General features: G+C 49.1%; 1 protein-coding gene across 4 annotated transcripts in view; it reads right to left on the bottom strand.

The window, feature by feature from the left end:
- Positions 1–4,962: 4,962 nt before the first annotated feature.
- Positions 4,963–19,493, bottom strand: part of LOC140388359 (actin-associated protein FAM107A-like) — a 359,626-nt gene continuing 345,095 nt past the window's right edge. For all 4 annotated transcript variants that reach the window (XM_072472389.1, XM_072472392.1, XM_072472390.1 and 1 more), the window contains 2 exons: positions 16,250–16,406; positions 4,963–7,073 (listed from right to left, as the gene is read on the bottom strand). In XM_072472389.1, the coding sequence (XP_072328490.1) occupies positions 6,957–7,073; positions 16,250–16,406 (274 nt within the window). In that variant the 3' untranslated portion in view covers positions 4,963–6,956. The remainder of the gene's footprint in view (positions 7,074–16,249; positions 16,407–19,493) is intronic.

The following is a 19,493-nucleotide window of genomic DNA, read 5'->3' as shown; positions in this document are numbered from 1 at the left end:
GAAGGAGGGGGGGTGGAGGGAGGGGGGTGGAGGAAGGAGGGGGGTGGAGGAAGGAGCAGGGGTGGAGGAATGAGGAGGGATGGGGGAAATGATGCCGCTGTGCTGTGGGGAGGGCGGGCAAGGAGGGCGGGCCATGGCAGGATGGTGGCGAAGACACGCTTCCAAGTGCAGGTCATGGTGATGGGCCGAGGCAAGTGGCGCCGCAATGAGGAGGGACGGGGCTAAGTGGGCGGTGGACGGATACTGTGGGCAGGGCGAAGTTTGCATGTGTGTCTGCAGCTAAACCAGGCAGCCGGGGGAACCCATGTATCCCATGGGCCCTGGCTGTCGAGGTGTCAAAGCGCCATCGTTAAACATGTTGTTGTCTCTCCTTCCCAACCACCCCCCACCCCCTCCTCTCCCACCCCTTTCATGTAGTTCATCACGTTTGCTCACCAGCCAGCTATGTTTGCCACCGTGGCGGGAGTGGTTGCCCTGCAGGTAGCCATTCGGCGCCGCCAACGAACGTGGCTCAGAGCAGCTGCTGGAGCGGCAGCTGCAGCTGAGGGACTGGCTGCAGAGGGCCCAGTGCGAGCTGCTCATGCTGCAGGCCCTCCCGCCCAACAGATGCATGAGGAGGTGGAGGGTGACAATGACCACCACATCGTCGGGATTGCGGAGGATGAGGATTCGGATCCTGATGGGGTGCAGGGGGAGGAGCAGGTGGTGGTGCCAAGGCGCCGGAGGTGCCCCATGCGGCCTCGAGTGTACCGCGGGCTCAGCCATCTCGATCGTTTGGGTCCTGTGCACGGATCGCGCACTTTAAATGACGCGGTGCGGCGTCAGCCAGGCGTCGCGCGATGACGCCGCCGCTCTGGCACCATGCCTACCGCGTTTCTCGCAGCCCCTCTTCTGGCCCCTTTTCGGGGCCTGAATCAAATGTGCCCGCGGCCGTTTTGCGCCGTTGTGAAACACGACGGCGTTCACGACGGCGCGGACACTCTGCCTCATTATCGGAGAATCCCGCCTCCCCATCTGTCTCAATTTATACCTCTCCCGTGCTCCCTCTAGTGCTTGCGTAGTTGTATTGCATCTACATTGACCCCTTGTACAGACCCTGCCTCCAAATGTGCCAAACACTTCATCGAAACAATGAAGCACAATCACTAACATTCTGCTCTCCCTCTCTCTCTCTCGAACAGGATAAGGCTGCCTATAGCAGCCAGGAGCAGAGCAAAACGAGTGGGGGACAAGTATACCTGTATCTATTGAGCCCCAAATGGCACTCCATCATGGTGTTCTGCCACTGCCAGCCCATAGGCCATTATTGCTGAGAACATTGCAGATTATTATATGTTGCTACCTTATGCCTCTTCCCAACGGCCAGCTCACCCTCATCCTGATATCTGGCATGGTGAACCAGCTGTAGCTGTGTCGCTTTCCGTCCATCTCCTTCTCTCACTCCAACCTTCGCTTTCTGATTTCCTGCTCATTGATTTTTATTTTACTTGGAGATATGATTGATTTTTTAACCTCAGTTTGGCCCTTTCCCTGCGATGAAATTTGATTTTAAAGAAATAAATCTTTGATAAATGAACAAATGAAAAAAAAAAGCTTTCAGCCACCCAAAGCTGTTGCAGTCCCAGGAGGAAGACTAGACAGCAACATTACAGCACTGGTGAAGAGGTCCTGTCACTTGGCCTGACATTTGAAGCCACCAGGTTAGATCATGGGACTGCTCATACCTTATAGGCTAGTATGGAGTTGGGATTAGACATAAATCACATGGGCTCAAGTGGGCGCCAGCCAAACCAGGGGTAAACGAGGGCAAGGTCGCAGATACATTCTGCTCCAGGGGAATCAAATGAGGACTTTATTGGAGTGGCAGATGGGATAACATGAGAATGATGGTGCAGCCAACTGTCCTGACAGACAGATGGTCACTATCAAGAAACATGGAGGAGTCTGGTTCCAACTTGGCAGAGGTTAGCGCACAGCATGTCCTCTCTGCAGCCTTTGCTCCAACTCTATTGTACAGCAGATCTATACATGTTGCAGTCTTGAGAAAGATCAGATAATCTGCCCTCCCTGGAAGAATGCAACAACATTCCTGACAAATCCAAGAACTCCCCACCTCCTAAAGCACTCCAGTACTTCCAGAAAGCTTACAATAGGAGAGGTACAAATTAGATTACTGCTTGAATTAAATATTCATGTGCAGAATAAAGAAATGTGATAGAGATAAACTTATATTTTTTGTCTCAAGATATTTAATATTTTAAATTCTGAAGAAATTCAGGTGTTGTCCCATTCTCCTTTAAAAGTGGCTTCCTTCAAAAATAAAACACTTGACTTCACTGCCCTTGCAAACTATCACCCTATCTCCAATTTCTCTTTCCACTTCAAAGGGCTTGAGTATGTTGCCATTTGCCAAATCTGTGCCCATCCTTCCTAGAACTCTTCTTGAATCCCTCCAATCAGGTTTCAACATCTGCCACAGTACCAAAACAGCAAACAACATCCTATGTGATGGTGATAAAAGGTAAACGGTAAGTCCTTCTGGGCCTATCTGCAGTCTTTGTCATGGTTGACCATAGCATCCTTCTCCAGGGCCTCTCCACTTTTGTCCAGCTGGGAAGGAGTGCACTCACCTAGTGCTATTCTTAGCTAATTCATCATAACCAAAGCATTCCTTGCAATGGCTTCTCTTCCTGCTCCCACACCGTTTTAACTCACGTATCCGCTGAGGATCTTCCAGGCAATCCTTAATAGCTAAAAGCAAATTACTGCAGATGCTGGAATTGGAAACAAAAACAAAACAGTAAATGCTGGACAATCTCAGCAGGTCTGACAGCATAGAATCCCTACAGTGCAGACAGAGGCCATTTGGCCCATCGGGTCTGCACCGGTCCTTGGAAAGAGCACCCGAATTAGGCCCACACCTCTACCATATCCTCATAACCCAGTAACCTCACCTGATCTTTTGGACACTAAGGGGCAATTTAGAGTGGCCAATCCACCTAACCTGCACATCTTTGGATTGTGGGAGGAAACCGGAGCACCCGCACAGTCATGGGGAGAAAGTGTAAACTCCACACAGTCACCCAAGGAATTGAACGTCAGCAATCGGGGGAGATTGACAAAGATGTGGACAGAGACAAAGGGAATGTAAATGGGGGTGATCAAAGGCTAAGAAGGCTGCTGTTGGAGGCACATTAAGAAATCAGAATGTGTTAATGGCAGAACAAAGGTAATAAGTGTGCCAAAGGATGGCTAGGAACAGGGAACAGATGGCCCCAATTGGGGCAGGGGAAGGGGGGCAATGGTGAGGGAAAACAAATGGATGGAAGAAATTAAAATGAATTAATAGAAATAAAAATGGAATGAAGGTGGAAGAGAGAGTTCACAGACTGAAGGGCTGAAGTTGTTGAACTCAATGTCAAGTCCAGAAAGCTGTAACATGCCTGGTCAGAAGACGAGGTACTGTTCCTCCAGTTTGCGCTGGGCTTCACTGGAACATTTCAGCAGGCCAAGGACGGACATGTGGGCATGAGAGCGGGACGGTGACAGGAAGTTCTGGGTCCAGCTTGCGGTCGGACCAAAAGTGCTCTGCAAAGCAGTCACCCAGTCTGTGTTTAGTCTCTTCAATGTAGAGTAGAACACATTGGGAGCAACAAATGCAATCGACCAGATTGCAGGAGGTATACGTGAAGCGCTGCCTCACCTGAAAAGTGTGTTTAAGCCCTTGGTGAGCAGGGAGGTAAAGGGGCAGGTGTCACACCTTCTACGATTGCATGGGAAGGTGCTGTGGGAAGAGGGGGAGGTGTTGGGGACAATGGAGGAATGGACCAGGGTATCTGGGAGGGAATGGTCCCTGCAGAATGCTGACAGGGGGAGTGAGGGGAAGATATGTTTAGTGGTGGCATCATGTTGGAGTTGGCAGAACTGGTGGAGAATCAGGCTGGACAGCAATTTCTGTACTTACTGGCAACGGAAAACTGGCAACTGAGTAAAAGGAATGCATACAAGATTGTTTAGCAAAATCAAATATTTATAATCTTTGGAAGTTTTCTATTATGATTTATAAACATTCACATTCATTTTAAACTTCAATGTTAGAGGCTGTGTATTAATGCAATATAGGTTTTATTGCTAAGTGAATTAAAATTGATTAAATATGGCTCGGAAGTGTACAAAAAAAGTGTCTTAGCTTAGTTGGAGAGTCTCACTTCCTCGTTTGAACTTCAGCGCTTTTTTTAATGCAGTTCTGAGGGAATGCTGCATTGTCAGGGTGCATTCTTTCAGTTAAACCAATGAACCATTTGCCTCGATAGGGAACGTAAAATATCTCATGGCACTTCTCATAGAACTGATCTAGTTTCTTTGGATTTGCTGCTTCTTTGGTACCTTGCTGTGTGCATACTGGTTACCACATTAATAATTATTAAACTTCAAAATGTAATTTCATTGGCTGTCAAGTCATTTAGATTGATCAAATGATATGATTAGGTGCTGTTTGATGGAACATTTTAAGTTTTGTAAAATCTCATTGGGCGTATGTAATTAAAAGCAGCAAACTGTTTCACAGATCACAGAATTCCTACAGTGCAGGATGACCCATCGAGTCTGCACTGACCCGCTGAAAAGCACCCACCTAGGCCCAATCCCCCGCCCCATCTCCATAATCTCACCTAATCTTTGGACACTTAATGTCAATTTATCATGACCAATCCACCGAACCTGCGCATCTTTGGACTGTGGGAGGAAACCAGAGCACCCGGAGGAAACCCACGCAGACACAAGGAGAACGTACAAACTCCACACGGACAGTCAGCCAAAGTCGGAATTGAATCCGGGTCCTTGGCGGTGTGAAGCAGCAGTGCTAACCACTGTACCGCTGCACGGAATATATGAGCCTCCACAAACATTATAAACAATATTTCAAGCAAAATACAAAACCTAAACAATATCTATGTACCAGAATTTTCCACAAAGTAAAATATGTATATTTTAATTTCAAAGTTATAAGTTACAATGACACAAACGTATGGATGGCAAAAATACAGAACCCCCTTTTCTTGTTATTGAGAATTAAACTGGGTATTTATAATCGCAGACTGTGACTTGAACTTTTTAATGTATGTTTCTACACACAAAAAAGTAACAATTCCTCCAAAAAAATTGACCAGTAAGAGAAAATAATCTCCATTTCACGGTTAGTGCTGTGAGACACATTCCATCAGACATATGTAACCATTGTTACTGTAGTGATGTGATAGGTATAACTTACCCAACAGTCAATACCTATACAGCAACATCTCACTCAGAAGGCAACATTTCCAAAACATATACAGATAGCTGTTACCATTATAAACAATGCAAACTATCATTAACAGTGTAAGCTAAGTTGAACTTTTTTCACAATTCAAGTACAAGAAACCCTTTCAATTTAGTACCCAGTGAATCTAATACATGGAGAGCAAAGCAAAGAGTGACCCAAAAATATATTTTAAAAGGATTTCAGAGTTACATTCATCACCAACAAGAGAGTTTTAAAAAAAAAAACAGTAAGCATAGTTTCCATGACCTGACACTATTTAATACCAGAAATGAAATTGGTATTGTGAAACAACATAGGGCCAACATGAATATAAAAATGCTGCACCAATTAATCACTTGAGCACTGATTTTATGACTACTTATTTAAGGTCAAATTGAATGTATTTCTTGTGCTAACTCCATGGAACTCTATACATTCTGTAAGGCTACTTTCTGTGATTTTCCAAGTCGCAATATGTTAGTACAACATTGATGAAATGTATGGAGGTACTAACTTATTGTAGCAATGTCTGAATAAAATTAGTCCAAAGTTAAATATGTTGTCAGGAAGACACATATTTCTAAAAAGTGTGTAGCTCAGTTGTTCCTCTGTTTACTGTAAAAGTTATAATTGTGTCGACCCTATTTATTACTTCAACCCATACACGTGTGTTGAAGATTATCCCATTGAGAATCATAGTATATTTGTCCAGAATACAAGGTGTTGCTCTATCTAAACTCAATCTCTAAAAATCAGCAGCTCACAGCTCTGAATCTTCCCGGCAGATTCTCGTTAATTTAGCTGATGGCTGTAAATGTCCGTACAAATGATATATCCATAAAATATTACAACGTACCATTTATTTTACTGTTTAGATCTGGAGCTCATGATTAATATTAAAATATATATGCAGCATTTACAATGATATCATCTTCCATTAGCAACATTTTAAATTCAAATATAGCAGTACCAAGAAACCAAGATATACAAGGCATAAAACCTGGTCTAACTGAAAGACGGGCAAAAGGCTTGTTTTGATGACATAAAACCCAATAATGTAACATGGTGATGTCACCATCCCATCCTGTTAAAGGGAACATTTTGTTGTGTTCTCATCAAATAGTTTAAGTGTCACTACTGCAGAACCTCAGTTGATATTATTTAGGTGGAAGAACCTTTGCATAAAACTATTATGAAATGTTATTTATGTGCATTGCATCATCGCATGCAATGTTTGCATGAATATAATTTATTCAATGCAGTTCACATCAGTTATAGCAGGGAGTAATGAATTTACAATGTTGATTGATCACTTGCACTCTGCTTTTAGTAAAGTCACCTTCCAGCTTCATCCAGATTCAGTGGATTCCTATTATCTGTGCCGTTCTCCAAACTGGCATCTTCACCATTAAATAGCACTTTTCTGTTTTCACCAAATGACCAGATTTGGCAAGTGCCCATGGAATAAACATTCTTTCTGTCTGGAAAAGACTGGCCATCCATTCACAGATGAATAACATTTCATATTTCATTATTCTCTGAAGTAAGACAAGAACATTAAATGAACTCTATAGTGATGGCATAGCAAATCAGTCAAGTAGAACTGGTGCCGAGTTTAACCACCAGTTAAATTCAGCTGGGACAGGGAGGGTCAATACTACCCGGCTTTCTTTTCTGTACTGCAAGTAGAGGTTCTCCGTAAGTTTTCTTTGACTTTGACGAATTCAGGAGCATTCTCTTGTTCCTCTCCATCCCTCTCCTGTTCTCGTTCCAACTGCAAGACAACATTATGTAAACATTATAAAGGTTCTCTGTACAAGTTTTAACTTGAACTTGCTGCAAGTAGACCACAAGATATTGTGAAGTATTATGGGTCAGATACCAAAGTTGCACATTAGATTAACGACTGTGCCAGTACTAAATCAGGAACCAATGAAGACTTCCGGTTGCGGCTATGCGGAGCTAAGTCGCACATTCGGCGGCTCCCGCAAAAATGGACTGTTGGGCTCTTTTCAGGGCCCCCAGTGGCACTTTTTCGACGTTTCCCGGTGTGGGAAGGAGTCTACAACAGCTCCCCATCAGTATATGGCTTCAACTAGGAGCAGGGCGACAAAAAAGGTGGTGGTGGACCCGAAGAAGGTGCAAGGGAAGAAGGACAAAATGGCGGCGGGCGGAGACCAGGCAGCGTGGAGGCAGTGGGCGGAAGAGCAGCAGGAGGGTATCCAGCGCTGCTTCAGAGAGATTAAAATGGACCTGCTAGAGCTGATGAAGGCGTCTATTGATAAGCTGATGGAGACACAGACGGCCCAGGGAGTGGCGATCCGCGAGGCTCGACAAAAGATCTCTGACAATGAGGACGAGATCTTAGGCCTGGCGGTAAAGGTGGAGGCGCACAAGGTGCTCCACAAGAAATGGCAGGAGCGGTTCGAGGAGATGGAGAATCGGTGGAGGCGGAAGAATCTGCGGATTCTGGGCCTCGCAGAGGGGCTAGAGGGGCCGGACGTGGGGGCCTATGTGGTTACCATGTTGAATTCGCTGATGGGAGCGGGGTCCTTCCAGGGGCCCCTGGAGCTGGAAGGGGCCCATAGAGTGCTGGTGAGGAGGCCCAAGGCTAACCAGCCTCCGCGGGCGGTGCTGGTGCGGTTTCATCGGTTCGCTGATCGGGAGTGTCTGCACAAGTGGGCCAAGAAGGAGAGGAGCTGCAGGTGGGAGAACGCGGAGGTTCGGATATATCAGGACCGGAGTGCGGAGGTGGCAAAGAGGAGGGCCGGGTACAATCGAGCGAAGGCGGTGCTGCACAGGAAGGGGGTGAAGTTTGGCATGTTGTAGCCGGCGCGACGGTGGGTTACCTACAAGGACCGGCACCATTACTCGGAGTCTCCGGAGGAGGCGTGGGCCTTTGTTCAGGCCGAGAAGTTGGACACAGATTGAGGGTCGGGACGGGCGATTGGGGACTGCGGTTGATATGCTATGTTTATTTTTGTTTCGAGGGGTGGGGGGCCTTTGTATTGCTCCGGGTTTCTTTTTCTTTGTGTGTTTTCTCTTTTGGGTTGGTGAGGGTGGCTGGGGCGGGTTGGGCATTGTTTTGGTTGGGTTGGTCGGGAGGGCTCTTGGAGGTGAGATGGGGCCCCGCGGGGGAGGGGGAGGCCCGAGTCAGGAGTAAGGGAACCGGGCCTGTAAAAGGAGCTGCGTCAGAGGTGGCGGGGCCTGGTAGGTGGAAAGCGCGGACTTTTTCCCGTGCTTAGAACGGAAGGGGGAGGGGGGAGCCTCTGGATGGGGACGGGAGAGGAGGGTGTGCCACACAATGGGAGGAGTCGAAGTAGAGGCGGGAGTGGCCGGGGTCAGCAGGAGTCAGCTGACTTGCGGAAGTGCAATGGGGGGAGTAAATCAGCTAGGATGGGTCCTAGCCCGGGGGGGGGGGGGGGGGGGGAGAGAATAGAGTTGCTGCGGCTATGGTCAAGGAGGAGCTGGAGCGAGTGGGGGGGGGGGGGGGGGGGAGGCGCTCAAGACAGGGGTATGCCACTGTGGGAAACGGGCCGGGTGTGGGGTGCGGGCGCGTGGCTGGCCGAGGAGGGGGTCATGGCTAGTCGACGGGGGAGGGGCACGGGTAGCCCCCTGATAACCTGGAATGTAAGGGGACTGAATGGGCCGGTTAAGCGGGCCCGGGTGTTCGCGCACCTGAAGGGGCTCAAGGCGGATGTGGCTATGCTTCAGGAGACACACCTGAAGGTGGCAGACCAGGTAAGATTGAGGAAAGGGTGGGTAGGTCAGGTGTTTCACTCGGGGCTGGATGCCAAAAATCGAGGGGTGGCAATCTTGGTGGGAAAGAAGGTGTCGTTTGCGGCGTTGAGCATTGTGGCAGATAATGGCGGCAGGTACATAATGGTATGTGGTAAGTTGCAGGGAGAGAGGGTGGTACTGGTCAGTGTGTATGCCCCGAACTGGGACGATGCAGGTTTTATGCGGCGTATGTTGGGTCGGATCCCAGACTTGGAAGTGGGGGGCCTGATAATGGGGGGAGACATTAACACTGTGTTGGATCCGGCATTGGATCGCTCCAGGTCTAGGACGGCTAGGAAGCCGGCGGCGGCTAGAGTGCTGAGGGGGTTTATGGACCAGATGGGAGGGGTGGACCCTTGGAGCTTTGCAAGACGGGGGGCTAGGGAATTTTCATTCTTTTCACATGTCCATAAGGTTAATTCCCGAATTGACTTTTTCATCTTGAGTAGGGCGCTGATAGCGAGAGTAGAGGATACGGAGTACTCGGCAATAGCCATTTCGGACCACGCGCCGCATTGGGTGGACTTGGAGATGAGGGCGGATAGGGACCAGCGCCCGCTGTGGCGCTTGGAGGTGAGGCTGTTGGCGGACGAGGAGGTGAGCGAGCGGGTCCGAGGAAGTATAGAGAGGTACCTGGAGACCAACGACAACGGAGTGGTCCGAGTGGGGATGGTATGGGAGGCACTGAAGGCGGTGGTGAGGGGAGAGCTGATCTCCATTAGGGCCCACAAGGAGCGGAGGGAGCGGGGTGGAGAGGGAGAGGCTGGTGGGGGAGATGGTGTGGAGGAGCCGAGGAAGGATTGTTGAGGAAGAGGCGTAGCCTCCAGGTCAAATTCGACCTGGTGACCACCAGGAAGGCGGAGATGCAGTGGAGGAAGGCCCAGGGGGCGATTTACGAGTATGGGGAAAAGGCAGGCTGGATGCTGGTGCATCAGCTTCGGAAGCGGGATGCTGCTAGGGAGATCGGGGGAGTTAAGGACAGGGGAGGGAGTGTGGTGCGGGGTGGAGCTGGCATCAATGGGGTCTTCAGGGACTTCTACGAGGAATTGTACCGATCCGAGCCCCCACGGGAGGAGGGAGGGATGGGCCGCTTCCTGGACCAATTGAGGTTTCCAAAGGTGGAAGAGGGACTGGTGGCGGGATTGGGGGCCCTGATTGGGCTGGAGGAGCTGATCAAAGGGATAGGAAGCATGCAGGCGGGGAAGGCACCGGGGAAGGACGGTTTCCCGGTCAAATTCTATAAAATATATATGGACCTGTTGGGCCCGCTGTTAGTTAGGACCTTCAATGAGGCAAGGGGGGGAGGGGGGGGGGGGGGCTTTGCCCTCGACGACGTCCCGGGCACTGATCTCCTTGATCCTGAAGCGGGACAAGGATCCCCTGCAGTGTGGGTCTTACAGGCCGATTTCGTTGCTAAACGTAGATGCCAAGGTGCTGGCGAAGGTCTTAGCCACGAGGATTGAGGATTGTGTGCCGCAGATCATCCACAAAGACCAGACGGGGTTTGTGAAGGGGAGGCAGTTGAACGCGAATGTGCGGAGGCTTTTGAAAGTTATCATGATGCCGGCGAGGAAAGCGGAGGCGAAGATAGTGGTGGCGATGGACGCTGAGAAAGACGTCGATAGGGTAGAGTGGGGGTACCTGTGGGAGGTGCTGAAGAGGTTTGGGTTTGGGGAGGGGTTTGTCAGGTGGATCAGGCTGTTGTATGAGGTCCCGATGGCGAGTGTGGCCACAAACAGGAGGAGGTCCGAGTACCTTCGGTTGCACCGAGGGACGAGACAGGGGTGTCCCTTCTCCCCCCTGCTCCTTCGCACTGGCGATTGAACCCCTGGCTATGGCACTGAGGGAGTCAAGGAACTGGAGGGGGTTGGTGTGGGGTGGGGAGGAGCATAGGGTGTCACTTTACATGGACGACCTGCTGCTGTATGTGGCAGACCCGGTGGGAGGAATGCTGGAGGTAATGAGGATTCATAGGGAATTTGGGGACTTTTCGGGGTACAAGCTCAACATGGGGAAGAGCGAGCTGTTCGTAGTTCATCCAGGGGACCAGGAGAGGGGGATTAGTGAGCTCCCACTAAAAAAGGCGGAGAGGAGCTTCAGGTATTTGGGAGTCCAGGTGGCCAGGAGCTGGGGGGCCCTGCATCGGCTTAATTTTACAAGGCTGGTGGAGCAAATGGAGGAGGAGTTCAAGAGGTGGGACGCGTTGCCGCTGTCCTTGGCAGGTAGGGTGCAGTCAATCAAAATGACGGTGCTCCCAAGGTTTTTGTTCCTGTTCCAGTGCCTCCCCGTGTTTATCCCGAAGGCTTTTTCCAGGCGGGTTAACAGGAATATAATGGGGTTTGTGTGGGCGCGAGGGACTCCGAGGGTGAGAAGGGTGTTCCTGGAGCGGAGTAGAGATAGGGGTGTGCTGACGCTGCCCAACCTCTGTGGATACTACTGGGCCGCCAATGCGACGATGGTGCGCAAGTGGGTGATGGAGGGGGAGGGGCTGCATAGAAGAGGCTGGAGACGGCGTCTTGTGTGGATACAAGTCTGGGGGCGCTGGCAACGGCGCCACTGCCGCTCCCTCCAAGGAGGTATACCACAAGCCCGGTGGTGGTGGCTGTCCTCAAAATTTGGGGGCAGTGGAGGCGGCACAGGGGGGAAGTGGGGACCTCGGCGGGGACCCCATTATGGGGGAACCACCGGTTCGCCCCAGGAAGAACAGCTGGAGGGTTTGCGGGGTGGCATAGGGATACGAAGGTTGGGGGACCTGTTTGTGGACGGGAAGTTCACGAGCTTGGGTGAGCTGGGGGAGAAGTATGGGCTCCTCCTGGGGAACACCTTCAGGTACTTACAGGTCAGGGCATTTGCCAGACAGCAGGTGGCGGAATTCCCGCGGCTACTGCCACACACAGTACAGGACAGGGTGCTCTCGGGGGGGTGGTTGGGAGTGGGGAAGATCTTGGAAACTTACCAGGTGATGCAGGAGGAGGAGGAGGCCTCGGTGGTGGAGGTAAAAGGTAAGTGGGAGGAGGTGTTGGGAGAGGAAATTGAGGAAGGGACGTGGACAGATGCCCTAGGGAGGGTGAACTCTTCCTCATCATGTGCGAGGCTCAGCCTCATACAGTTTAAGGTGCTGCACAGGGCACACATCACCGGGACAAGAATGAGTTGTTTTTTTGGGGGTGAGTACAGGTGTGTTAGGTGCTCAGGGAACCCAGCAAATCACACCCATATGTTCTGGGCATGCCCAGCGCTGGAGGAATCTTGGAAGGGCGTAGCGAGGACGGTGTCGAGGGTGGTAGGATCCAGGGTCAAGCCGGGCTGGGGACTCGCAATATTTGGGGTGGCAGAGGAGCCGGGAGTGCAGGAGGCGAAAGAGGCCGGAATTCTGGCCTTTGCGTCCCTGGTAGCCCGGCGAAGGATTCTTCTTCAGTGGTAGAATGCGAGGCCCCCAAATGATATGGCGGAGATTATTAAGTTGGAGAAGGTGAAATTCGCCTAGAGAGGGTCGGTACAAGGGTTCTTTAGGCGGTGGCAACCGTTCTTAGACTTCCTGGCAGAGCGGTAGACATTGGTCAATGGCAGCAGCAACATGGGGGGGGGGGGGTCGGGTCACTTTATTATTTTTTGTTTTTGTTATTTACACTGGAGGGTCTGAGGGGGTGCATATACTTGGTTGTATTAAGTCGGGGTGTTAATGTTAATTTATTATTTATGTACAGGGGGAGGGGGGTATGGAGGGTTGTTTTTTCTGGACTGTGTTTTGTACTTAACCCTGTTGGGTTCCTTTTTAATTTTGTTCTTGATATTTTATGAAAACCTTTAATAAAAATTAAAAAAAAAAAAAAATGATTTGCTGAAATTATTAAACCACTGCTATTGGAAACACGGGAAATGTTCCCAGACCAGAGTTCACCACCCCATCCTCAGATTCCAAAACTACTGCAACATTTATTTTTTTCTTATAATAAAACAAAAGTGAAAAAACGTTTGGATATTCTTGCAGCTGTTAAAAATCTTTTTAAAAAAAATTTTCACCACACTTTTATGATTTTACACAGTGTCCAATATTGTTGGCAAATCAGAATGATAGGATGGGCAAATCAGAATGATAGGATGGTCACAGCTTTAAAGAAGGCTATTTGTCTCATTGTATGTGCCGGCCCTTTAAGGAGCAATTTATCTAGTACCACTCCCAAGCCTTTACTCATAGCCCTGCATTTTTCCCTTTTCATATAATGATCCAATTCCCTCTTGGAAGCCTCAATTGACCCTGCCTCCACCACGCATTCGGACAGTGCCTTCCAAATCCGAAACATATACTGTGTGGAAAAAATATTTTCCTCATGTTGCCATGACTTCTTTTGCCTTTTCGATTCTTCCATCTTCCCATCTACTCTGTCCTGACCATGAGCAGTACAGTAGCATAGTGGTTAGCACAATTGTTTCACAGCTCCAGGGTCCCAGGATGTGGAGGTGTGAGCTTGGGTAGGGTGCTCTTTCCAAGAGCCGGTGCAGACTCGATGGGTCAAATGGCCTTTCTGCACTGTAAATTCTATGATCTATGACCTATGACCTCATGATTTTGAATACCTCTGTCAAATCAATGTTTGGTCTCTTTTTCTTAAAAGAAATATTTTTTTTCAAGGTATGGACATGAGGCACTTGAATTGAGAGTTTGAATTCTATTATGACAAATGTAAAAACAGTGGTTGTGAACTGCATTATACAGCTGCAAATTCCTGGTTTCTATTTTTAAGCTGCTAAAAAGGCATTGCACAGGGTGTGATCATACCGATAGGATAGGATATTTAATGGGGCAGAATCAAAAATTGCAGTCAATTATAAAACCTGCCAAATGATTCGAGTGGTACACCCTTCAACGGAGGTCTTCCTGGCACTAACAGACTCCAATCAGCCAATCATTAATTTACATCTGAACAATCTGAAGGAGGTGGACTATTTTCTCAACTTGGATGTGTTCAATTACATTTATGAAAAATCGTGGTAATGATCATTCTAATCAAAGTATTTGTTGTATTTTCTACTTTTGGCTAGTTGTCAAAAGTATCAGCAATCGCTCGATTTACTTTCTAATTTACTTTTAAACAAGCACCCAAGCTGCAAATGCTGCAGTTCATTAGGTGTGATTGGGACGTGCTTTTGTCACTGATTAAACTGGAATTGGCAACCGTTTTGGATTGACTCGGAGTCTCCAGTCTCCCAGATACTCTTTGTGAGGTTTGACAAAGAGTCATCCAGACTCGAAACGTTAGCCCCCTTTTCTCTCCATAGATGCTGTCAGACCTGCTGTGATTCTCCAGTATTTTCTGTTTCTGTCCCAGGTTCTCCTACTGGTGAAATGGGAGAAAGATTCTTTGTATGCATGGTTAATACATGTATCATCCTGGCTGCTGTTACCTGCAGCCAATCAGCAATCCCTGGTCGCCCCACTCCTCACTTATACTGGCGTTATGAAGCCACGCTTCAGAAAAAAAGAAAAATTACTTTCTGAATTTACTGGCTGGAAACCACTAATTGAATTTCTAAAAAGGACTCAAAAAACCTGTTTTCTCTGCAGACAAGTGTACAAAGAAATCAGATGCTGAAGTAGCAAGACCCCGAGTGAGTTCCCCCCTCACTCCTTCCATCCAACTTGTTTTGAGCCTCGTCTGCTGCGTGACAACGGTGAAAGGCTATTGGGAATAAGCGGGAATGTGGGTCGAGGGTACAGTCCAATCGGCCATGACCTTACTGAATGGTGGAGCAGGCTCGAGGGCCGGGTGGCCTATCCCTGCTCCTAATTTGTATGCTCGTATAAACATGAGCTTTGACTGGGTGTGTGCGTGAAAGTTGAAGCGTTTTTATTATTGTTAGCAAGTAAATTCCCATAAATTCTATTCTCGTTGTAAACACTCAAAGCAAACCTGTTTGTGTCTTTTTATAATCACCGGTGGAATGTTACAGATCTTCCCACTGGCAAGATCTTCTGGCCCTGCCAATGTCAGCGGAGCTGTGAATGGTTCGTCACATTTTCCAGCTCCAGCCCCGCCATGACAAAGCCATAAAATTCCACCCTTAGCATGTAAACAATGAATCACTCAATGGACGAGCGTATCCTTTTTTAAAAAAAAAAATGGTTGTGATCAAACAAGGAGTGGGACAAGAGGGAAGCTCCCCTAAGCCTCTTCACCTGGTTGTAACACTGGACACATGGATATTTTAATGAAAAAGTAATATGTCCTTTATATATCCTCCATTCCTGGGATATTTGCCTGTCACTTTTCATGCCTCCCAGAGACCCTGTCTAACACTTGCAAGTGACTTATTTTCTTGCTCTCTCATGTACGTTTTGCTCTCTCTTTCCTTCATTATTTTTTCTCTCCCACTCCCAAGCTCTCTGTACCAAAAGACATCTCTCCAGTCATGTCTCCATCGCCTTTGCATTCGCTTGTATCCCAGCAATGGAGGTGCTGCCTAGCAGCAGGGGAGGAAAGGGACAGAATCAAAATTTGGAAGAAAGATTAAGAGGATTGTGAAGACTGGGGCTTAGCTGGGGGAAAAAGGTCTTTGAACAAGCTTTTTGGATTTGTTAAATTGATAAAAACATTTGTGGCCCATCTATCTGGTTTTAAGCAGCTACTAAACAATTGATCATTTTTTACATTTAATCCCATTGGGAGGCAGTGGTATTGTCGCTGGACTAGTAATCCAGAAATCCGGAGTCATACTCTGGGGACCTGCGTTCCAATCCCGCCATGGCAGAGGTGAAATTTGAATTGGAATTAGACGTCTAAAGATGACCATCTGGTTCACTAATGTCCTTCAGAGAGGAAATCTGTCGTCCTTACATGTGACTCCAGATCCACAGCACTGTGGTTGACTCTTAAATGTTCTCAGGGATGGGCAATAAATGCTGGCCCAGCCAGAGACGCCCACATCCCATGAACAAATTTTTAAAAAATGAACTTGACATGCAATATATTACTAGACAAATTAGATTGTTTAGGGTAATACTAAAGCAATGTAAATTCTATGATAATCTATGATGCAATTTGACCCATATTGTAACATTAATTTGTTCCCCTTCCGATAAGACTGACAGAGCCTTCCAGCTAAACAAAAAGTCACAAAGTCTAACTTTGGCCAAGCATAACTGAAAACAAATCTCCCAGAACATCTAACCTCCTCCAATCTTTGCTGTCTTTTCAGGAGCTCAACCTCAAAAGGCGATTTCATTTTCTGTGCCTCTTCTTCATCCTTTCTTTGTCGAATGAGCTGTTCTCTCCGCCTGTATTCTAGCACACGCTGTAGCTCCGGCTTGTTTTCAGATCCCACACCACTGCAAGAAAAACACAAGTAAAAGATGTCAGCCCTCAAATCTCCTGTGGCATTATCTATGGAAAGTCAAAGGTAATTTCACTCCCAGTATATTATTTTTGCAGGTGTTAGCTACACATAGGGGGACCTGGTGCTCCAGACACTTCACAAGTGTAGAAATGTATTTTGCAGGCGTGAGAGTCAGTGATGATCCCCCAATAATGAGTACACAACTTTACATAGTGAAATTAATGTATCACAAATTCTTAAATTATAATTAATTTATATTTGGATTACAAACATATGAAATAAAGCACAAAAAAGATCACCATTGCCTCATCCAGAAACAATGCAACCGCACCGTACCACAGGGAAGAACAAAATACAGAACTAAAAAGCTGCCGCAATTGAACAAACCTCTGGGAGACTGTGGTAACTCCCTTATTTAGCTGTTGATGCGACCATCAATTCACTGAGACACACGTTGAGAAGTAAACCGAGGTTTTAATCAGCTTACAACTGAGCCTGCCTGTGACTGGCACAACAATGAATGCGGCCCCGCAGGTCAGCTGTCTTTATACTTCCTGTAAGGGGTGGAGCCATAGGCAAGCCCATACATTCCCCGACATAGCCCCCTGTGGGTGAAGCCGTACAATGGCCCATAGGTGGAGCCCACAGGGTTAAACACATAACGTAACATGACACAGCAGTAACATGATATCACAGTGCACTGGTGAATTAACAGAAGTTCCATTCACCACATTCACCCCCAGTTTAAAAAGTTAAGTCCGACGGGGGTGACGGGTTTACAGATTCAGTCGGTCTGGTGCCCGGATCGTACGTTGCGACCGCCGAAGCACTGGTGTTGCAGCCATTTCGGGTGGCTGTGGAGCTGGGCCCGGAGCAGGCACAGGCGTGGACTCCTGGAGCGGCTCTTCCGGAGCTTCATTCCTGTGGACCGGTGCGGCGGGTGGGAGGGAGCCCGAGAACCATATCGGGGTAGGGGTGCTGAACATGGGAGGTTGGATAGGGGTAGGGGTGCTGAACATGGGAGGTTGGACGGGACCTAGTGTGGGGGATGCAGTAGTGGTCGTGGTGTCAGAGCCTGCGAGCGCCAGGTCCCGGAGGGAGGCGGTATCCTGCCGGCCATCGGGGTGTCTGATATACGCATAGTGTGGGTTGGAGTGCAGGAGCTGGACCCTCTCTACCAGGGGGTCGGTCTTATGGCTCCGGACATGTTTTCGGAGGAGGACTGGACCCGGTGTCATCAGCCAGGGCGGAAGCAAGGCCCCTGAGGTAGCTCCCCTAGGGAAAACAAACAAGCGGTCATGAGGGGTCTGGTTTGTGGCCGTGCAAAGGAGGGACCTAATAGAGTGGAGCGCATCGGGGAGGACCTCCTGCCAGTGAGAAACCGGGAGATACCTGGACCGTAGGGTCAGTAGAACGGTCTTCCAGACTGTCGCATTCTCCCTCACCACCTGCCCGTTTCCCCTGGGGTTATAGCTGGTAGTCCTGTTCGAGGCGATGCCCTTACTGAGCAGGTACTGATGCAGTTCGTTACTCATGAACGATGAGCCCCTGTCGCTGTGGACATAGCTGGGGAAACCGAACAGGGTGAAGACACTATGCAAGGCTTTGATGACTGTGGGAGTGGTCATATCGGGGTTGGGACTTGCGAACGGAAAACGGGAGAACTCGTCTATGATGTTCAGGAAGTACGTGTTGCGATTATTGGAGGGGAGGGGCCCTTTGCAATCGATACTAAGGCGTTCAAAGGACCAGGACGCCTTTACCAGGTGGGCTTTATCTGGTCGATAGAAGTGCGGTTTACACTCCGCACAGCTTTGACCTCCTCGATGGAGTAGGGCAGGTTGCAGGCCTTGATGTAATGGGCAAGCCGGGTGACCCCCGGGTGGCAGAGGTCATTGTGGATAGCACGTAATCGGTCATCTTGCGCGCTGGCGCACGTGCCGTGGGACAGGGCATCTGGGGGCTCGTTGAGCTTCCCAGGACGATATACTATATCGTAGTTTTGGGTGGAGAGTTCGATCCTCCACCTCAAGATCTTGTCATTCTTGATCTTGCCCCGCTGCCTATTGTCAAACATAAAGGCAACCGATCGTTGGTCGGCGATGAGGGTTAACCTCCTACCAGCGAGGTAGTGCCTCCAGTGCCGTACGGCTTCCACAATGGCTTGGGCTTCTTCTTCGACCGAGGAGTGTCGAACTTCAGAGATGGTGAGGGTGCGGGAAAAGAACGCAACCGGTCTGCCTGCTTGGTGGCGAGTGGCGGCGAGAGCGACCTCTGAGGCATCGCTCTCCAACTGGAAGGGGGCGGACTGGTCCACCACGCGCATTGCAGCTTTGGCGATGTCCGCCTTGATGCAGTCGAAAAATGGTGGCCTTAAATAGTGGGCGGGCTTTGTCCGCATACTGGGGGACCCACTGGGCGTAATAGGAGAAAAATCCAAGGCACCTCTTCAGGACCTTGGGGCAGTGAGGGAGAGGGAATTGGAGGAGGGAGCGCATACGGTCAGGGTTGGGCCCTAGGACCCCGTTTTCCACGACGTAGCCGAGGATGGCTAGCCTGGTTGTGCGGAAAACACATTTCTCCTTGTTGTAGGTGAGGTTGAGTTTTTGGGCGGTTTGGAGAAATCGGTGGAGGTTGGCGTCGTGGTCCTGCTGATCATGGCCGCAGATGGTTACATTGTCCAAGTACGGAAACGTGTCCCGCAGCCCGTACTGGTCCACCATTCGGTCCATTGCTCGTTGGAACACCGAAACCCCGTTTGTGACGCCAAAGGGGACCCAGAGGAAATGGAAAAGGCGGCCATCTGCCTCAAACGCAGTGTAGTGGCGGTCCTCCAGGCGGATTGGGAGCTGGTGATATGCAGACTTCAGCTCTACCGTAGAGAACACGCGGTACTGCGCGATCTGATTTACCATGTCTGCAATCCGGGGAAGGGGGTACGCATCGAGTTGCGTAAAGCGGTTAATGGTCTGGCTATAATAAACCACCATCCGGAACTTTTCCCCGGTCTTGACGACCATCACCTGAGCTCTCCAGGGGCTATTGCTGGCTTCTATGACCCCTTCCCGCAAGGGACGCT

The sequence above is a fragment of the Scyliorhinus torazame genome, chromosome 13 (genome assembly GCF_047496885.1).
Source record: "Scyliorhinus torazame isolate Kashiwa2021f chromosome 13, sScyTor2.1, whole genome shotgun sequence".
Taxonomy (NCBI): domain Eukaryota; kingdom Metazoa; phylum Chordata; class Chondrichthyes; order Carcharhiniformes; family Scyliorhinidae; genus Scyliorhinus; species Scyliorhinus torazame.
Note: the sequence above shows the minus strand (reverse complement) of the source record. Positions and strands in the feature narration are given on the sequence as shown.